The 20,143-nt window shown below is 41.8% G+C and overlaps 1 protein-coding gene across 1 annotated transcript in view; it reads left to right on the top strand.

Moving 5' to 3' along the window:
* The window catches only part of slc4a4a (solute carrier family 4 member 4a), a 45,523-nt gene that overhangs the window by 15,194 nt on the left and 10,186 nt on the right, over positions 1 to 20,143 (top strand). Inside the window, exons 5-15 of the mRNA XM_041042858.1 lie at positions 5,173 to 5,308; positions 6,589 to 6,749; positions 8,415 to 8,594; positions 11,874 to 11,950; positions 15,998 to 16,155; positions 16,847 to 16,934; positions 17,973 to 18,127; positions 18,795 to 18,905; positions 19,132 to 19,306; positions 19,399 to 19,532; positions 19,829 to 20,103. Of these exons, the coding sequence (XP_040898792.1) occupies positions 5,173 to 5,308; positions 6,589 to 6,749; positions 8,415 to 8,594; positions 11,874 to 11,950; positions 15,998 to 16,155; positions 16,847 to 16,934; positions 17,973 to 18,127; positions 18,795 to 18,905; positions 19,132 to 19,306; positions 19,399 to 19,532; positions 19,829 to 20,103 (1,650 nt within the window). The remainder of the gene's footprint in view (positions 1 to 5,172; positions 5,309 to 6,588; positions 6,750 to 8,414; positions 8,595 to 11,873; positions 11,951 to 15,997; positions 16,156 to 16,846; positions 16,935 to 17,972; positions 18,128 to 18,794; positions 18,906 to 19,131; positions 19,307 to 19,398; positions 19,533 to 19,828; positions 20,104 to 20,143) is intronic.

Consider the following 20,143-nt stretch of genomic DNA (forward strand, 5'->3'; position numbering starts at 1 on the left):
TTCCAAGTAGCTAACTTGTGCTAAAACATTTTTTCTGCCATTTGTGACGGTAGAGCAGCTCTGCCTTTAAGAAAAATCTTTAAGCTAAATCTTAAACCTGCAGGCATCTGTCAGGCACGCAAAGACTGACAGACGTGCAGTATACCTAATGTCCTGCTGTTATTCACTGCCCTCCTCCGCATTGCTCTCTCTGGGAAACAGGGCCGGCCCCAGGGGAAGGCCCTCGTCTGTAATATGGACCGAAATCCTCTTGTTTGGTCAGATGGACGCTGCAGGGACGGCGAGTACATCTCCCGGTTGCATGTGCGTCCACTGCAGTTATTTGACCCCTGCTCATTTTGATGAGCTTGATTTTTTTTTTTGTAAGCCATATCCCATCTTTTCCAACTAGGATCAAATGTTCTCTCAAAGTGGATTACATAGATTACTTAGAAACTTGGTTCTTATACAAATGGGTTTAATATCCCAAAGTCAGGGAGAGCAAGCTATGACTGCCGTGATGTGTTCAGTTTTTTTTTTTCCTCCAATTTTATGTTCACACTTCACCGGAGGGATACCTGCTCCTCTCAGAAATGAAAGTATAATGAATGACAGTGATTCTGTTAGTGAGACGTTAGTCCAATGTCTCGTCTGATATCACAAACCCTGATGTGACTTTTGATTACTTCAGGACGCAACAGACAAGAAGGACATTTGCCTTCCCACTAAGACTCACTGGCCTGTCTTTGGTTGGTTCAAGAAATTAAAACCACCCACAAAGTTTTTCTCACACGTCACAAAGCAGCAGCAGGTTCTGTAAAACCTTTCTTTGGCACTGGCATGCTGACAACTGTGTAGAAATAAGTTGAGCATTGTGAGACTATACTGTCCACAGAACATCAGACTGTTTGTCTGAGATATTGTTCAGTGTCGTAGTAAAAAAAAAAAAAAGAAAGAAAGAAAATATCAGTAGAAAAGGTCTCTGGATATTGATTGGATAAATCACTTAAATGTTTGAAATGCCATCCTTTTGGTTTGACTTTGTGTTTTTCTGTGTAGCCTGATGAGTTAATCTTCATTGATTGGCATTTAGGTCAATAATGTCCCTGCCCCCCCCCGTCCCCCTCACATCCACAGCCTTACTTTACCCCCCTGTTCTTGTGTGATCGTACCTCTTTTCTGCTACAAACAACCAAGATGATCCAAGCCATAATACATATGTAATACAAAAACAACCCCACAAAGCCAGCTTTATTTCTCATTCTAGACAGTGAATTAGATCAAATATCCCAGTATGTTTGGCTGCACCTGCACTCAGTCCACCTGCCTCATCTAATTTACCTCAGTAAATGCCAACTCTCTTTTCAGAATGACTTTAACATTAGTCAGACAGTGGATTTGAGTGGACATGATGTTGTTGACATCAGAAAGTTAAATGGGCTTTAATTCATTCCCTACATCATAATTTTGCACACTTGTGAGGAATTTTACAATTCATTAGATCCAAGGTGGTTTTTCTTGCCTCTGCTCTGGTGATAACATGAGAGGAAAAATGACAAAAGCTGGGTGAAGAGTGAGAAGAATTAAAACTTCTATAAAGGTAAATACTGGTAATGTAGTAGACAAATGTGGAATCTGTGGACATAGATGTGGTCTTGCTGTGGTGAGTTTCACTGTTCTACAGTGAAAGCACAGAGAAAACGTGGCTGTACATTCAGCATACCTGCAGACATCACAGCGATCATTTCATTTCAGGTTCTTTCCTCCCATCTGGTATTTGTTACGCTCTCATCAGAGCGCACTCACCTCAGCTATCACAACAAAATACCAAGAGCTCGAGGGTCTGGGTATAAATACTGTGCTCTCAATGGATCACCCTCAGGGTGTCACTCTGCATTCAGCCCAGTCCCTGTTCACTGCCTGTGTGCTAGCTGCCCTGCATACTGAATGTCAGACATTGTGGCACGGAAAACATTTCCTGTACTCTCAGTGATCCTCTCTTGTCTTTGGATGAGGTGACGCCGAGTTGTATTATCATTGCATGTACAGTCACAAACAATGAGCAAGCTATTAGATCCCATGTAGCCTTTTACTGTGCCGAGTTTTTCAAAAAGGTCAGAGGAGATGGAAGGTATTTGTGTAGGATGCATGTCAAGAGTGGGACTAAACAGGCCTTTAGTGGCAGTCACACTAAGCTTTCTACTGGGCAGCGGGCATTCTTCCTCCATCCCCTATCCCATGAGCCTCTGCTGCTGGGACAAAGTCCTCTTTGTATGCCCATGGCTCTTGGCTAGAGCACACACAGCTTTGAAATTGCGTTTGAACGATGGGATTTTCATTTCTATCCCTCCTTTTCGTGCTTGCTCTCACCCCTCTTTGCTTTCACTCTGCCCTGAGTCTCACCCCCCTAACCCCTCCTCACCCACCCTCCCACCTTTCTCTTAGCAACTGCTGGAGCGGGACAGTATTGCCTTGACACCAACACTGTGCTTGTTATCAGGTTTTTCCTGGATAGCATGGATAGATAGCATCTGTTTCTCATGAAGAATTAGAAAAACTAATAAAGAATAAAAACTAATTTTTAGTTTTTATTCTTTTAGGATGTAAGACAATTTCAAATTTGCACATCTTTTAGTTTTTCCATGAAAACTTTCTTTCTTCCTTCCTTCCCTTACTGGCTGATCCTCCATCTTAAAATATTGCGAATGCTAAATATCAATTTGCAATATCTTTTAATCAATCTTTTGATTGTATTATTATGATAAGGTATTTGGTGTTACTCTCAGAAAGAAAGCACTTTTGCTGCCCTGCTCTTAGCGTCTTGCTTTACTTCTCCTTTTTTATTTACCATATGTACATTGAAGGAAAACAGCAGTCGGTGCTGTGTGAGCCTGCATCACTGGGGCTTTACCCCTCGCCTCGCACTGCTGGCTATTGTTTGTGTGCAATTTTGGCCATATAGGTATTTAAAGCTTGTTTTAACTGTTTACTGTAATCAGTGTAAATCACTGTGGATATAAGTGTCAGCTGAATGCGTGAAACGCACGTGTAAATTATTCCACCTAAGGTGTTATTAAGCAGGTTGCTGTGACTTAAGCTAGTTGCAGCTTGTAGCAATATGTGTGTGAGTGTGTGTTGGGAGTGTGTGTGTGTGCCAGCAGACGGTTTACCCCCCACCTAGTAATCTTATAGCTGCTTGTCTGGCTCATACCTGCTGCAGAAAAAAAAAACACAATTAGGTGAAACTACAAGCCTTCATTTAGTGTATGGCCACTTCCTGCTGAGTGACTGAATGAATGGATGACTCAGAGTGGTGGGTGGCAGCGTTAAGAGCTGTGTGTATGGAAACGTCTAAACTTCACCTGCAAAGAAAAGTCCAGTTAAAGACACAACACTTAGGTCTGCTCACATTATTGTCCCTCCTCTGTGACGCAGGTTGTTTGTTCTTCACTCCTACATAAATAAAAAGTCTTGCCTGCAAATGTGATTGAGAGTAATGATAATAATTGGATTTTTATACTGATTTTTATTTTATACTGACAAGATTCTAAGACTGTGAGAGAAACTCTGAGTAACTGCATTTTTGGGGACTAAAAATTTAAATATATTCCATTTTTATAGTCAACACTCTGGTGCCACAGTATTAGCAAGCTGTTATGTAATCAGATCAGGCAGCTCCTTTGTTATTATCACTCGCATACACGCATATGTTGGTACGTCTGTACATGTGAGGACCCTCACTGACATAATGCATTCCTTAACCCACACTGTGACCATCACAACTACATTTCCACACTCTTACGTAAACTTGAACCCTGGTCTGAATTTAACCTCAAAACCAAGCCTGTACATGTAAATGTATTTGGAGGAAGTGAGAGCTCTTACTTTGAAGAAACTGGATATTTTTCTGTTGTATTTTTGGATGGAGTGTGTTGTGAACGTGGCTGTTGCCACTAAAGTAGTTGTCAACTAACTTCATGCATCATTTGGAAGAGCTGCTGTTCTCACAGAGCAAGAGCCACAGTGAGAGTGACATCAGACTTAAAACATTAGTCTGTTCAAGACAGACATGTCATAGCAGGAGATGCACAGGTGTAATCAATAACATTATCGATTGCTGTATTCCATTTAGGTGTCCCCGGTTCGAGGGATTATGTGGAGGCTGACTCATGGACAATGTGGACAAAGTTGCGATAAAATTTATTCGAGCCTACTCTGTGAAAAACTATTCTTACTACTATAGTCTCCGTCTTGCAGCTTGTGCACAGGAGATGAGTAATTTGCAGCCTGCACAGCAGCAGCAGTGCGATTCCTCAGGCAGAGATGCCGTCGTTTCATCTGTGCGTGCTGTCCAGTAAACAAGCCGCAGCTCCGATGATGCACAGCCACAACGCACTGGGCCTTGTGTGCTTGTTTGCTAATGACACTTGCTGTAACAAGGTATGATGGTGTCGAGCATTTGCAACATGTTTGAATAGCGCTGAAAAGTATTATTTATATATTATCAGTCCTATTGAAATTCTGCTTGGCAGTGTTTTGTGTTGCTCTCTAAATATTCAAATGAGAATACAAGGGGAAGGAAAGCCAAGCCTCTGCTGGAGAATAGGCCAGTTTGTGAACCATTTCCTAATTGTTAATGAGGGGCTCCAGGGCAGCTTGCCAAGGCTGGAGGGCCAATGGGGAAGTCCTGTTTGAACAGTGGAGGGGGGCAGAGAGGGAGAAGGGGCTAACTGTGGGGACACTGTCACTGGGGGGACCCCAAAACCCCATCAGCCCCCTCCTACCTGGTTCACAGAGTGCCGGAGCAAGCAGCTGAGAACGGCTGTCACTTCCACCCAAGGCTTTAATGAGGGTCTAGCTGCTGCTTTGGGACTTTGGTGAGCTCGTGTCGCTTGCTGACTGCTATCTGAGGAGCAAACGCCGGGTCATTTGATTTGGAGAATAAAAGGGGGGGTGGGGTCACTGAGTTGTTAAAGATGTCTAACAACAACAATAACCAAGAGGAGAAGGAGGAAAAGGAAGAGGACACGGAGGAGAAAGGAGAGGAGGTCATGGTGAAAATCCCACCACCTCCACCTCCTCCTGAGGTCAACGGGAAGGGTCCGGCTGAGGAGGGGAAGCCGGTGCCCAAACCCTTGCCCAACGGGCACCATTGCCAGCCTATGAACCGCAGTATTTTTCCTCTCTCCGCAGTCTCACCAGCGGCCGAGAGGATCCGCTTCATCCTCGGGGAGGAGGATGATGGCCCGGCACCCCCACAACTCTTCACTGAGCTGGACGAGCTGCTGTCGGTGGATGGACAGGAGATGGAGTGGAAGGAAACGGCCAGGTAAGCACCTCTGTCCCAGACTTGGGGCTCCCTCACCTGTATGTGCACTTTTGATTTTACAGTTGTATTCATGTTTGAAAACCTTCTCCACTCACTCAGTGATTAAAAAATCGACTACAGTTGAATGTGAAGAGTCACGTACGCGCCGAACAGACATTTGTGAACTCCAGCTCGTTGTCAGCTCCTCTAACTTTAGGGGCCTCGTTGCGTGCATTGCATTTGGAGCAGCTCAGAAAGCGAGCACACAGGGTTTCACAGGTTTCTCCTGTGTGGCCCACCAGTGGGACGGGATAGGACAGAGATGGGATGATTGTTTATGCATCATTAGCGTTGGATGAGTGAAGCTCTCTCAGGGGGAAACTGGATCCTGGAGCTGCTGTTTGAGGCTCCTAAATGAGTTGATTTGTTATTGTAACCTCTGACCAACTGTACTGCAGACAGAAGCTATATTTGTGTTCACTGATAGTTGAAGGATTTGGAGAGAAGCTCCAGTGAAGAGTCTCTCTGTATATTACACTGTATAAGTGCTTTTACTTCCACTTAACTATTGTTTTTTTAAATTTGTGCAAAGACAGTAGGACAGCAGTTCATCGATGGTGAAAAATACCTATGAGAAAATATTTTTCCTCTCATGAGGGCAGATTTCTCAGCTGCCAAGAGTTTGAACAAAAATGTTTACGAGATGATCAGCAGGGTTAAAAGGGTTAAAAAAGAACTGAAGTTCTGTCACTTATTTTTAAAGTTAAATCCTGACGTATTTCTGACAAAATGTGAAATAAATTGATCTTGAATCTATAATGTCAAACTTATCATTCTGCAAATAACTGCAGAGATTAAGACACGGTGCAATGTTTCACCAAGTGCACTCTGGGGACTCAAAGTGAATAAAAGATCTCACAAGTGCTGGGTAGTGCTGGCTGTACGCCAAGTCCAATTTTGGCAGCCAAACTGGCCAAATAAAAGCCGGGTATAGAAACAACTGCTCAGTACCAGTTCAGTTTCTCATCCCCCTGACCCCGAGGGAGGGGGGATGGAGAGTGATTAAAGAAATACATGAAGAAAATAGAAAGGATAATAACTGCATGTGAATTTATGAACTGATCACTTGACGATAAATGAAAGAAAGCACTGAATTCTCTCACACAGCCTGGTCATACATCTTCGTCACACATGTACCTGCCTACCATATGTGCATTAGACAGTATTTTATTTGACCTTAACAATAAACGACATAAACGACATACCGTCTGAGTTTAATCCGGTCCTTTGTCCCTCTCTAGGTGGATCAAGTTTGAGGAGAAGGTGGAGAAAGGCGGTGAACGGTGGAGTAAACCCCACGTGGCGACGCTGTCCTTACACAGCCTGTTTGAACTGCGGACGTGCATAGAGAAAGGCACCATCATGCTGGACATGGAAGCTTCCACTCTGCCTCAGGTTGTTGGTGAGTTGGCCTCAGGTCCACCCATGTCTGTAAGAAGATAAATGGCGTTACATTCAGCCACAGCTAATTTGCACTGGGCGATATGTTTTGGGAGGAAAGGTTATGCCACACAGATTATGTGTGGAAGGACTTAGACAGAGTGAGCAGTCATTAGCCTTAACCTTGAAGTTAGTGCTATTTTTTTCAATCATTGACCAGAATCATTAACATTTAATGCTTTGCTTTTCTACGTTTGTAGTAGAGCTATGGAGAGACATTATACAACCGTATGCACTGGTCATGGTCATGATCTCAACCAGGTGACTAAACATCAGAGTAACAACCTTAACGATGTTTTAATTGGCCAGAGGGGATATTTGACCATGAATATTAGGCAGGTACATTCGTTTTGTCATGATTTTTTTTCGTTTGCTCATTTTATTGCTAAAACACCCTCTGAATATATTAACCAATCAGAGTTGTACATGAATACAAAAGCTAACAAATGGATCAAGTCATTATATTTCACGAGAGAAGTATTGTAATGATTTTTTTTTTTTTTTTTACTGTCAGACCATGACATTGATAAAGGTCAGCATCTTCCTGCCTGTGACACAAGAGCCCGTCTGCCACTTTGATTTATCTGCTCTGTGATGTACAGTGTATGCAGAGCTGGTCTGCAGTGTTGCGTGCAGGTTTACGGATTGATGCACATCACACACAAGACTCAGAGCTTTTCTTCCTTCCTCTCTTTTATGTTTAAGAATAGCAAAAGGCCAGAGTTGAGGTCCGGGCTGTACCGTGCTTTATATCAGAACACTGATACGGACTCAAAGAGTAGTTTGTAAACGGCTACACAAAAACTTCCTAATCTGAGGACAGCCAATCCTCTTCAGTTGCTTTCAGATGATTATGTGTCTCTGCCCTCCTATCTCATGCCACCACCCCAACGTTTTTGTCTGCATGAGGGAGCAGGGGGAAGAGTTACCACTTGGAGTGATTAATGTGAAGTAATTGACTGTGCTGCATGGGCTGCACAGGCTGAGCAGAGCTGGGCCTCTTGCTTTGAGGCCAGCCGACTTGACTGACGGGCCATTAACAGCACTACCCCTCCACAAGAAGAGAAACTCCCCGAGGCTGCTATCTGTCAGCATTCAGGCTTCTGACCTTCTTTTTAAAAATAGGCTAGACCTTTTGATTGAGCCATTTCAGGATGCCACGAAGACTCTTATACAGGAGCATTACAGTCTGGGAGGCACTAATTGACTCCTTACAAGTATGAAGAGACTTTTTATGGTGACTTGGTTATTTACGTTGAGTGAAGCTATTGCAGAATTCAGGCTGTTGGATAAAAAAGTAGACCTGAAATAAAAACTATTTGAAAGTGGGGCAGAATCAACTTTGACAAACGTGCGAGTCGCACAAAAGTATTTTTATTTACATAATTCACATAAATTGTTCCCTGTTAACGCTCCTCAGAATAGGCTGTTACTAATTCTAGTTTGCTGACACTGAGGCTTTGCTGGTTTTTCTCCATTACGTATCACTTTATTCTGAATCACTTTTTGTTTTTTAACTGTTTGTCAGACAAACGTAAGGCATCAGTTTTGGGTTTTGGTAACTTTCAACTGATTTAATTCTCCTTCATTCCCTTCCCTGTCTGTCCTCCTCTCTCTTCTCCCACAGAGCTGATCACTGACAACCAGATAGAGATCGGGCAGCTGAAGGCCGACCTGAAGGACAAAGTGATGTACACGTTGCTACGGAAACATCGTCACCAGACCAAGAAGTCCAACCTGCGCTCCCTGGCTGACATCGGCAAGACGGTCTCCAGTGCAAGTAGGCTGTTTTCCAACCAGGAAAACGGTAATACTGATGCCAGTTTGGTGCAGTCTCTTTTATTTGTTTTTGATCTGAATGAAAATCAAGTCTGTTTTATTTTATCCTAAATTTACCTTTACATACACTACATTACTGGGTTTAATTTAATTTTTTTTCCACCTCATGTTAGGGCCTGAGGTGTATAGTGACTTCTGAGGGCAGTGAGAAATGGCAAAGTGTGCGATAAAGGGGGCGTTGCTGCCCTCCTCTGCATGAAACCAATAATAATGTGCAATAAATAGTCAGAAATAAGGACCAGCATCTGTTAAGAGATGCTGAAAAACATTTTTTATTTCAGACCTTATCTGAGATGAATCCCTTATACTATATTTTGAAGGTCTTAACATGAGAATCCTTCGTATTAGTGCTACTATAGAACCACTTCTTGCTCATTAAACCTGTCATTTAACTTGTGAAACTAAAGTTTCTTGACCTCTTTTGCTAATTCAGAAGGTATCTAGATGTTAGAGTGCTTTACCACTCTAACTGCATTATTAATGAACTCACTGTATGCCACTGTACTAACTACCACATAACTGATCAGAAACAAAGTGTGTTGGCTCGTGTAAGAGCAGGTGGAGCCAATTTCAAATTCACTTCAGCTGTAAATTTCAACACTGACGCATTGATTTAGTGTGTTTATGACACTGGTGAGATAAGTCCAAGGCCACGGGAAATCATAAAACTGACCCAGCACTTTGATTGGATTCGACTCATGGAGTGAAAATCATTTATAGAAAAATCTCTGACTTTGATTATACACGTTCATTATGATTCTCACCTCATTAACTTTCAATTGTGTTGACATTTCTGATGTTTTATGTGCAGTAGAATGTAACCCCTCTTTTCACCACACAGGGCGACGGGCTGTCACTTTACTTCACTGAAAGGGCTGAATTCAGATTCACGTTCAAAAAGTGCACCAAAGTAAAACAATAAAAAGTTGATGAAATTGGCTTAATTGGTCATTTTAATAGAATTTTAGTTGCTCCGGATTTAATATCCATCTGGTGCGTTCTGCTCAGAGGACTCACTGAAATTGATTCTGTTACTGAACCCCTTCTTAATGAAATCGAAATGAACAGCTAATGAATGTTTTCCTCAGACGTAAAAAAAAACCTTATCAAACCTCATTAAACAGCTGCAAATATTCAGTCAGCCTCTAAAGCAGTGAGATTTAAAGTCGTTTCAGACGTGAGGAAAGTGACGGCCCTAACGAGCACGGACGTCTGTTACAACACGTGTATGAGTGCTTTGATTATGACACACTCAGTAACAGGGCATTTCATTGTGTTGGCAGTGTAATTAATCTGTTACCAGCCATGGGTCTTTGGAAAATGAATTTATCTATTACCTGCTATCAGATTTATGAATCTGGTTTATGACTGTATCAAAGGAAAAGCTCCTTGTGTTCATGATCCTGCTTTGCTGCAGTTTATGAACATGTAAATGGAAAGTCACCACATAAAAGCCAGAGCCTCTTATCAAGATCACATACACAGATAACGAGCCTTGCTGATAATTGTTAATTGATTCCAACTTTACGAGGATAAAGTACATCTACTGATTTAGTAAAATAAAATTTGACCCAGGTTCTTCAGTCCAGTGACCCATGGTTGCCTTATTTAATGGCACCACTCCTCTTACCCCACTGTTTCTCTGCACAGTTTGTAAAATCACACATAGATCATGTTTTACTGATCTTTAACAGCCTCTTGATTTTGTTCTCCTAACACATCTCACGCCGTGGCTCAGTGGGCTTGTCTGTCATTTCTCCCTGCTATCTCTTTTTCTGCTTCCCTGGATCGGGCTTGATAACCTGCTGCTGCTGCTACTAAAAGCTCGTAGCCCTCTTGAGAACTCTCTGACTTGCCTGTCGGGTCGCATTTCAATGGAGGACTTGCAGACCCAAAGGAGTACCAGCATGGACTGGCTTAGTAAGTTCACTGGACCCGGTCTACGTTCACACTGCAGAGCCCTGATGAGTTCTGAGTCTCTGTCCGTCTTTTAGGAACAGAAACAATAACCAGAGACTTTGAAGACACATCTTTGACTTCAGTATAATAATGCTCACTCAGCCAATCTCCCAAAACACCCAAATTATATTTTTGTCGTTAGCTGAATGTCTGTTAAAGTTCTTGAAATCTCACTTTGTGACGCAGATTTAATCCATGAGACGCAGAAAGAAACTGGAAAATGTGACTGTGCAGCTTTTTGTGTTTGACACAGATTTGAAAAAAAAAAATCAGATTTACGTCACATGTGAGTGAAAACAATCAGAACTGGAAAACTTCCAGCTGCAGTTTGAACGTAGTCATGACCAAAATGTAGTGTTACACTTGACCAGTCTTATCATTCAGACCCCATGTATCTAGGTATCTAGTACTATAGATAGTTTTTCCAGTAGTCTCTTATTTTTTTTTTTTTTTTTTTATCTGTTTTTGTTTTAAATAAAATCTTCACAGTCACTTTAGGATTTTTCTTATAGCTGTATTTGGCTATAACTTGATATTTGATCTTGTAGATATTTTCCTAAAGTTGTTTTTTTTTTTTTTAAATCCTTAGTTTTATAATTTTTACTGGCTGCATCATACTGACAAGCATGTTATTACCCACAATGCTCAGGGGGCAGATGTATGAAAGGCTACAGTGGCATCAGAATTTGCACTAGTTGAAGTTTGTCCTCCTCTGGATATCGTCTCTTATCTCTGACAGCTGCACATAGGACTTAAACAAGGTCACGTTTCTCCTGTCAAACCTCTGATCCTCGAGTTGACAAGCTGAAACCAAAAGTCAGCAGAGCATCAGACAGTCTGCTGTTCACCTGCCTCACATGAGGAGTGCACTTAGACGCAGGCTTTAATGTGAAAGATGGACACTTAAGATGATCAGATAGTCTCTGTTTTTACAGAGCATGGATGGATGCACATCAGACAGTACAAAAACTTAAGATCCAATCTGAGCAAAATCCCGCTAGAGTTGTTTCTCTCAGCCATCTTTGAATTTGGTTTGGTTTGCTTCAGAGTGTATAACGTATAATAGTCAGTGGTGACTGAAACTTCCGTATCTTTCTGTCGACGGTTTGCATGAAAGTCGCTGCTGTCTTTGTTACTCTTTTTGGCGATGCATGGAAAAAAAAGCAGACTGTCTGGGCCACTGTCTTTTCTCGGGTCTCTGCCTTCCCGTCCTCTTTTCCACTCAGTTCTTACATCCAGGTGAAGGTGGAGCTGGTCTAACTGCTCAGTGCTTGCTGTGTTTTAACAGATAGCCCCACCACAACTCACCGGAACCTGACCTCCAGCAGCCTGAACGACATTTCTGACAAACCGGAGAAAGATCAGGTGAGTCAGCCTGAAAATTTAAACCCGGGCTTTTTGGTGTGTGTTTTGTGTCGAACTGCTTTTTGCTATTTTTCTCTTTTCTTTATCATATTTAAGTCTGAAAAATCTTTGAAAATTAAGAGTCTGATCGGATGTATCGGCATTACTCGCCACTAAAAATCTCCAAGTTTAAATTGATTCAGTTGGGAAAAAACAAAAGTGGTGCATTGGTCCAGTCAGGTGCAGAAGAAGGGGCAGTAAAGGTGATGTGTGTCAATCATTTATTTAACAGTAAGCCAGTGCCTTTCAAGCTTGAGTGGATCACAATGACAGAATCGCATGCTGTCTTTGTGAAGCTATCTCATTAGCCTGATGTAGCTTCATCCACTGCAGAGCTGGAGAAACCAGTCAGAGCAGACCGTGGCTGCTGGCTCACAGCAGAGATAACATTGTCTACATTGTTCCAGCTGCTGTCGTCATCACGCCGCCTGCTGCAGCTGCTCTGATCCTGCTGCTGCCAAGTCTATAAAACTAAATTCAAGTTGCTTATGTAATAATGTCTGCTTAGCAGCTCATTGAGAGTTTGTAGATAAACTAAACAAACTTTTACCTTAGCGGTCAGCGTGGAGATCGATGTAACAGGAAATGGGGGCTGCAGAGAGGACGACGCTCAGGCCAAGAATCTTTGGTGTAATGAATAACAGAAAGAGGGAGAGAAAAAAAAATGATTAAGTTACAGTGAAAAGCACAAACACACACACACACACACACACACACACACACACACACACACACACACACCTGTTCTCTTCCAGTCCACTTCCACTACAAATTTCCGATACGCTGCGTCTTAGATTATCTGCCACTCCTGGAGGAGATACCAGAATCTCCCACAGTGTTTATCAATGAATTTCCATCATTTACGACAAGTTGACTTCTCCTTCGCCCTCTGGTATTTATATGGCTCACACTTATCACATCTTATCCGTCCTGCTTTTAGGCGAGTGAGTTTCTGGAATCGCAGCTTCCTCTGAATGCCCTGTTCAAATGACAAGTGTAGCAGGCGAAACACCGTAGCTCCTACAGTATTTTCCATCCCAGTCCATCTGTGCATCACAGAGTTTCAGTATATGATGCTGAAGCACTTCTACTGGGAATAAATGCACAAAAAGTTTTGTCAGCTGTGCTTGTGAGTGGACTCACTCGCTCATTAAATTCCTTCATTCCCATTTCATTTTCCAGTCTGAGTGGATTGAGTGGATCATGGCTTCAGAAAATTGGATTAGCGGCAAAACAAATTACTTTATTGATCATTTTCTTTTGATGAGAGCTGCTGTCGTAGTGAGTCACGGGCCGAAATGGCCACAGACGACCACTAGTCTCTGTGCACTGATGTTTTGTTTTGTAAACTCTATTGAGTGTGATAGAGGAATAGTGAGATTACCACAGTTCACAGCAGATATTTGTTCCTATGGTCTGATCTCAGACCAGTCCTGTGGGAGAAGAGAATTAGGTCAAACCGGCCCACTAAGTCCTCCTGTGGGACAGACAGAGTAGGAAAGAGACAACTGGACAGGAAGCCACTGAAGTGTTTCCACACCCACTCAGCCTGTTAATTCCATTCAGAAGTTTCCTCCGTGGGCCGACATGCAGGGATCGTTTTTCCTCATGGCCACATGTCTGATAACTCTGTGCTGAACGATAGAGATGAGATGGAGACAAAAATCAGGCAGATTCATGTTCAAAGAACGGAGGAAGATTATGTGCTTAGCAGAATTATGAACATACATTTAACCCTGGCTCATTATTGGACTGATGGACTGTCCAAAAGGTCTGCATCACGTTACATAGTTGGGTTAGAGGCAGCATTTGTTTCAGAGATTAGATCTGATCTGAACATATTTTAACACATCAGACCTTCTCAGATTTATGGTCCTCGCTGCTCGAATAACTTGCCAGATTGTGTTCGACTTGATAAGAAAATCTGTTATTAGCCATGTGGGTGAAGTGCCTCATTAGCAAGTAAAGATCTATCTTGTAGGTTTGAGTTCTCAGGTGTTGTTGTATGTTTCATGTCTAAGGTCACTGAATTTGTGCCACATGCCGGTTCAGGATCAGTTGGGAAAACAAGAGATTGAGGTATACGTATGTTACGAGGTCAGTATGGTGTGGATTCACAGCGATCACACACAGGTCAGGGTGTTCGGTTACGCAGGTTTAACCTCTCGACTCAATCATTTACAGACAAACTCTTTGCCAAGAAGGCTCAACAGCCTCTGATTGGATCTGTGTGGATCTTACCAGTGGTTACAAGTTTATGGGATTTCAGTTCTCAGAGGTTGATGACTGTGATCCTATAAGTACATGATCTGGGTATGGCGGGCATGATGATGAGTGGCAAACAGATCCCTTGGCTTTTTAAAAAAAATTATTTCCCTAGTTGTTCTTTGTGTTTTTATTCTCTTTCCAACTGTTGGTATCGAAGAGGATTAAAAAATGGTCTTTTATTAATTTTTTCTTCCTATGTTAAACTCTATGGATGCACTTCAGTGTGACAGAACTGCTCTGAGACTATATTTTTAGCTTGTTTACACATGAGACTACGCGTTGTTTACAAATAGCCTCAATCTGATAGGAGGAAATGTCAGCTGTGTTTGTGATTTAATCCATTTTAGACCCTGGCACAGTCTCATTTAACATTATCTGTTAACATTATCTGACGACCGTCTGAACAGTAGATTGATTTCTTGATAGAAATTTTGTTTATGGACTGTAGCACCTTCTAACTGTTGAAACCTGGATTACAACAAAAATAAATAAAAATAGAAATATTGAAGAAATCACAGTAAGAATCAACTGATTCTAAAATCAAACCTGTAGTAAAAGTGAGGCCATCTGTCTCATCCTTCTCGCTTCGTTGTTTTATTGATATTGCTCCCTTTAGTGAATTAGTGAAATATAGGGATCAGTGTCTGAGTAAGTGTTTGCTGCCTGCTCTCTGCTGTTTAGAAGTTAATATATAACACAATATTTTTCCACGATAATCTTATCTACAAATTTATGATTCGCTGTCTTTGACATTTTATTCATTAATGAGCTCAGTGTTCTCTGAAGCATGACACTTTTTTTTTTTATCATAGGGAACATCTTATGAAGCAAATATGACTGTGGCATGAAGTGTAATGTGATTGAAAGTGCAGGGTAACAGCTACTGGAGTGGAACCACAGAAAAGTGGACTTTGTTGTTCAACCCCGGCTGAAGTGTATGAATGGATGTAAAATGGCACCTGAAGGGTTTTTTTTTAATCGCAAGATGGAACGATTGAACAAATATGAACCTTGTAACCGACGTCCACTAGTTTACCAGTCATAACTAGGGAGTGCTCAGCTGCAGGCGTTAAGTTTATCAACAGCTCTCGCAGATGCTCAACTAAGAAAAAGTAAAAATAAAACAAAAAAAAAAAAAAACACAAAACACTGTTATGCTACTGCAGAGATTTGAGGTTTTGCTTATTGCAGATCAGTTCGGTGTCATTTTGTGGATCATTTGGGCTTAAAATTGCTTGTTCACTTCCGTCTCCTCAGTCCAATTCTTATTGCAAACACACACATATACAAAGAGCAATTTTTACAACATGTAATCCTCAGTTATATGGAGCACATATTTACTCTGTGAGCTCACAGCAGTTGAGTGTTAACACAAAAGCTGTTGAAACACATGAATGACGATAAAGAAAGAGAGTTCTGGCTCACAGTTACGCGGAGACACAGCTGTATGACTTTAATGTCTTTTGGAGGTGAAATGTTGAACCTGTGGAGCTCAGCAGGTATCTGACCTCCATCTTCATGCATCTCACCATCGGCACGACAGAAAGAAATACGGACCTCATGTTACTACTTGTTCATTATTTAGATTCGATGGGAGCCTCCTGGTTTGGTATTTAAGCTGAGTGGGATTGTCCTGTTTGATATAGGTTCTTTAATTTTGTGTTCACTGTACTGGGCGGCTTGCTGGTGTGAACTTACCATTTAATGTCTCCTCCTGTTTTCTCTGCTTTGTACTTTTAGCTGAGGAACAAGTTCATGAAGAAGTTGCCGAGAGACGCCGAGGCCTCCAATGTGCTGGTGGGGGAGGTGGACTTCCTGGACGCGCCGTTCGTGGCGTTTGTTCGTCTGCAGCAGGCTGTGATGCTGGGAGCCTTAACGGAGGTTCCTGTTCCAACAAGGTGGCTGAGATTCATGGAATTCATAAACAGGAGCTTAAGTTTAACGTAGGATTTTGCATCAGTCCAGAATTTCCGTGGAGACAGTTGGATGTGTCTGTGTAATGGCTTTGTAACGCTGACAGAAATCTGGAAAAAAAAAAAGAAAAAGAAAAGAAAACATACAAGACACAAGTGACTTGAATGACAGTATCAGGTACATGTAGTATTATGCTCTCCCTTTGTTCACCGTAAAATCCAAAACACAACTGTCCACTCACTGTTTGTGCTCAGGCTGTTGACGAGTGTCCTGAAGCTACAGGAGCAGCACTGAGCCAGTTTCTATAGTGCTGTTGTTACCAAGGCGCCATAAAGCAATTTTATTTTCTGCCATTCTTGGAGGAAACATTTCAAGCGGTTCTGATGAACTAGTACATGTTGTATAAACCAGTGTCCTCACGGAATTTCTCAGCTATGGTGACGTATCTAATGCATCACCGTTATGGCCATACTCGCTGTAAATTACACCTTTTCAGGCTTTATTGTTGTAATAAAGCTTGTAGAAATAGTTGTAAGGTGTCTGAATGGCTTATTTGGGAACAATTATTTAAATGTATTAAACAAATTCTGTTCTGAGAATTTAAATTCTCAATTCTGAGCTCATTATCCACAGCTTCTGTATGCTTTTTAATATAAATGTTGTTTATGTTTACAGGTTTTTATTCATCTTGCTTGGACCCAAAGGCAAAGCCAAGTCCTACCATGAGATTGGCAGAGCGATCGCCACGCTGATGTCAGATGAGGTCGGTCTGGCTTTAATATACATAACCCGAGTTTTATTTTACTGGTGACTCGTGTAACTCGACTCATCACTTTCACTCTTAGTATTTATGCTGTTAAGTTTTGCCCATAAACGCCTCATTTAGTTTGTTCCCTATCAACATGTACAGAGAGTAGAAAGTAGAAGGGAAACACATTACAACATGATCCAATCCAGCACAACACACCTGCTATAAATACTGTACTGAGTTTGTAAAGCGAAGCGGGTTTGATTTTTGCTGAGTCTCAGGGACGTGCTCACTTTGTTTACATAGTAAAATCTCAGTTTACACAGTAGTAGAAAGTAGAAGGGAAACACATTACAACATGATCCAATCCAGCACAACACACCTGCTATAAATACTGTACTGAGTTTGTAAAGCGAAGCGGGTTTGATTTTTGCTGAGTCTCAGGGACGTGCTCACTTTGTTTACATAGTAAAATCTCAGTTTACACAATAATAATAACAATATCTATGCAAAACATAACTAATTAACCATGCAAATATGTGTCAAAGCTGTGCTAAATAATCAGGAATACTTCTTCAAGTTGTTGGTGGAGTTTTTTTTTCCATATATATAATAATTTTTGGCCCTATATTCTAAATATTTTGATCAGTTTCGTTAGTTAAGAAACCTCGAGCCAAAAATGTTGCTTGGAATAAAAAGTCAGGGATGAGTTTTATTTTATTCAGACACATGATGCAGGTTATTCAGAAACTCTGAAATCCCAGACCTGTGCAGTGTCTGAACTGATGCATGCTATATTCATATTGATAAAATGCATCTCTGTGCCTCTCCAGAGCTTTTCTTTGTGGTTTCTTAGATCTTTGCTTCACTGGTGCCTTTATATACCTGAATTTTCTGCTGTGGTTTTGATGCCTACTGTGTGTGTAGGACCTCACTTTCTTTCCTCATCTATTCATCCTCAGATCTGATGGTACAGTTTTCTGCCTGGTAGCACTGCATGCTTTAACAGGTCTCTTTCACACTCGAATGCCTCGTCCCTCTCTGTCTGTTCAGGTCTTCCATGACATTGCGTATAAGGCCAAGGACAGACAAGACCTGCTGGCCGGTATCGATGAGTTCCTGGACGAGGTCATTGTGCTTCCTCCCGGAGAGTGGGACCCCACCATCAGGATAGAACCTCCAAAATCCCTCCCGTCCTCTGACAAAAGGTCTGTCTTTATTTAAAAAAAAAAAAAAAAAAAAATCATGTCAGTCCATTTTAAAAACATTTCAGAGGATTATAAGAAGCAATAGTACCCAGAGGTAACCCCTTGTCTGGTTATCTACACCTTCATCAATGGAGATTTCATTGTCGTAATCTTATCTGAAACTACAAGAGTTCACTGCTTCAACAAGGACCTCAGGCTGTACATTATTCTGTAGTAATTTATTAAACCCAATTCCACATACTTGGTTTAAAAAGAAAGCTGAGAAAGTGATGAGTGCAAAAGACTATTAAACATGTAAGAAGCTACAGATCTGTGCCTGTTCTGGATGCTGTGTGAGCAGTAACTACATTATGTTATATAAGCGCAGTGGTTGCAGAATCGCTGAAGTGCGTCCAGGTGAACAGCACAGTGTTCAATTATGGAAGAGCAGCGGTGGGTTTTTTATTTAAAGCTGCAGTGTCACCGTGGAAAGCAGGAAAATTTCAGCTGTTTATGTGAGCATTCATCAGTCAGGTTATTTAACCACGGTAACAACTTTGTCTGATTGACGACATAAGAAAAGAGACAACAGGCTGTGTCAACATCAGGTGCTGAAATACATCATCTCTCATGCAATAAACCGTTAATCAGAGGTAAAGTGCTTGTCCATCTGTGTTGGGTATTTTAGGAAAAACATGTATGCAGGAGGGGACTCTCAGATGAATGGAGACATGCCTCATGATGGAGGTCACGGAGGAGGGGGGCACGCTATAGGGGAAGAGCTGAAGAAGACTGGAAGGTATGAAATCATGAACCAACGTGCAGCATGACTCAGAAAAAAATCTGCTTCCTTACAGACATTCAGGAAAACTGAAATGACGTGTCTGATTACGCAGGATGTTGTCTTGTCCCTCGCTGTGTCTATGATTCAGTATTAAATATGCCATGTATTTTAGTTAGTAGAGTCTTCTTCCTAATTCTGTAAATACATAGTGAGAATGTTGTTTTTGTTGCTCTGTTTTCAGGTTCTGTGGGGGTCTCATACTTGACATCAAAAGAAAAGCGCCTTTCTTTGTCAGTGACTTCACCGATGCATTTCACATTCAGGCCCTGTCAACCATTTTGTTTATTTACTTGGGAACTGTGACAAATGCCATCACCTTCGGTGGCCTGCTGGGGGACGCTACGGAAAACATGCAGGTCAGACTGGGATTTCATCTTTTATCAGTCTGTGGAGTGTTAACGATTCATGCTCTGGGTAGTCGGGTTAACGTTTCTGTCCGTGTGTTCAGGGTGTGTTGGAGAGTTTCCTGGGCACAGCGATCGCTGGCGGGGTCTTCTGTCTGCTGGCTGGCCAGCCTCTCACCATCCTCAGCAGTACTGGTCCTGTTCTGGTGTTTGAACGGCTGCTCTTCAACTTCAGCAGGTTCATTCTCCATTTACTCATTTCACTGGCGGCTCGGTTACTAATCAGAGATCATTTAGTGTTTAAAAAGACGCCATATCATACAAAACTTTGGTTGGTAACACAAAAGTATGTGTTAATGTTCTTTCTATGATTTTTCTCCAGATTTGTACCATATTTACTCAGTTTTTATGAAAAGTTATATCAGTGCAAACAGAGAACAGTGGATTCCTAAAACTAATTTTTAAAGAGTAAAGTTGAATATTTCATAAAGTAATACTTCAACATTAATAGTTAATTTTGAATATTTGTCACAGAGATAATGACTTTGACTACCTGGAGTTCCGGCTGTGGATCGGTCTGTGGTCGGCGTTCTTCTGCCTGGTGCTCGTGGCCACTGACGCCAGCTTCTTGGTTCAGTACTTCACCCGGTTCACGGAGGAGGGCTTCTCCTGTCTCATCAGCTTCATCTTCATCTATGATGCCTTCAAGAAGATGCTCAAGCTAGCTCACCACTACCCCATCAACTCTGACTTTAAGCTGGACTTCATCACGCAGTACGACTGCCTCTGTATGGCCCCAGCTGTTCTAGGTGAGGTGCTGACACTGTGATCCAGATGTTGAGTGAGTAG

The sequence above is a fragment of the Toxotes jaculatrix genome, chromosome 7 (genome assembly GCF_017976425.1).
Source record: "Toxotes jaculatrix isolate fToxJac2 chromosome 7, fToxJac2.pri, whole genome shotgun sequence".
Taxonomy (NCBI): Eukaryota; Metazoa; Chordata; class Actinopteri; family Toxotidae; genus Toxotes; species Toxotes jaculatrix.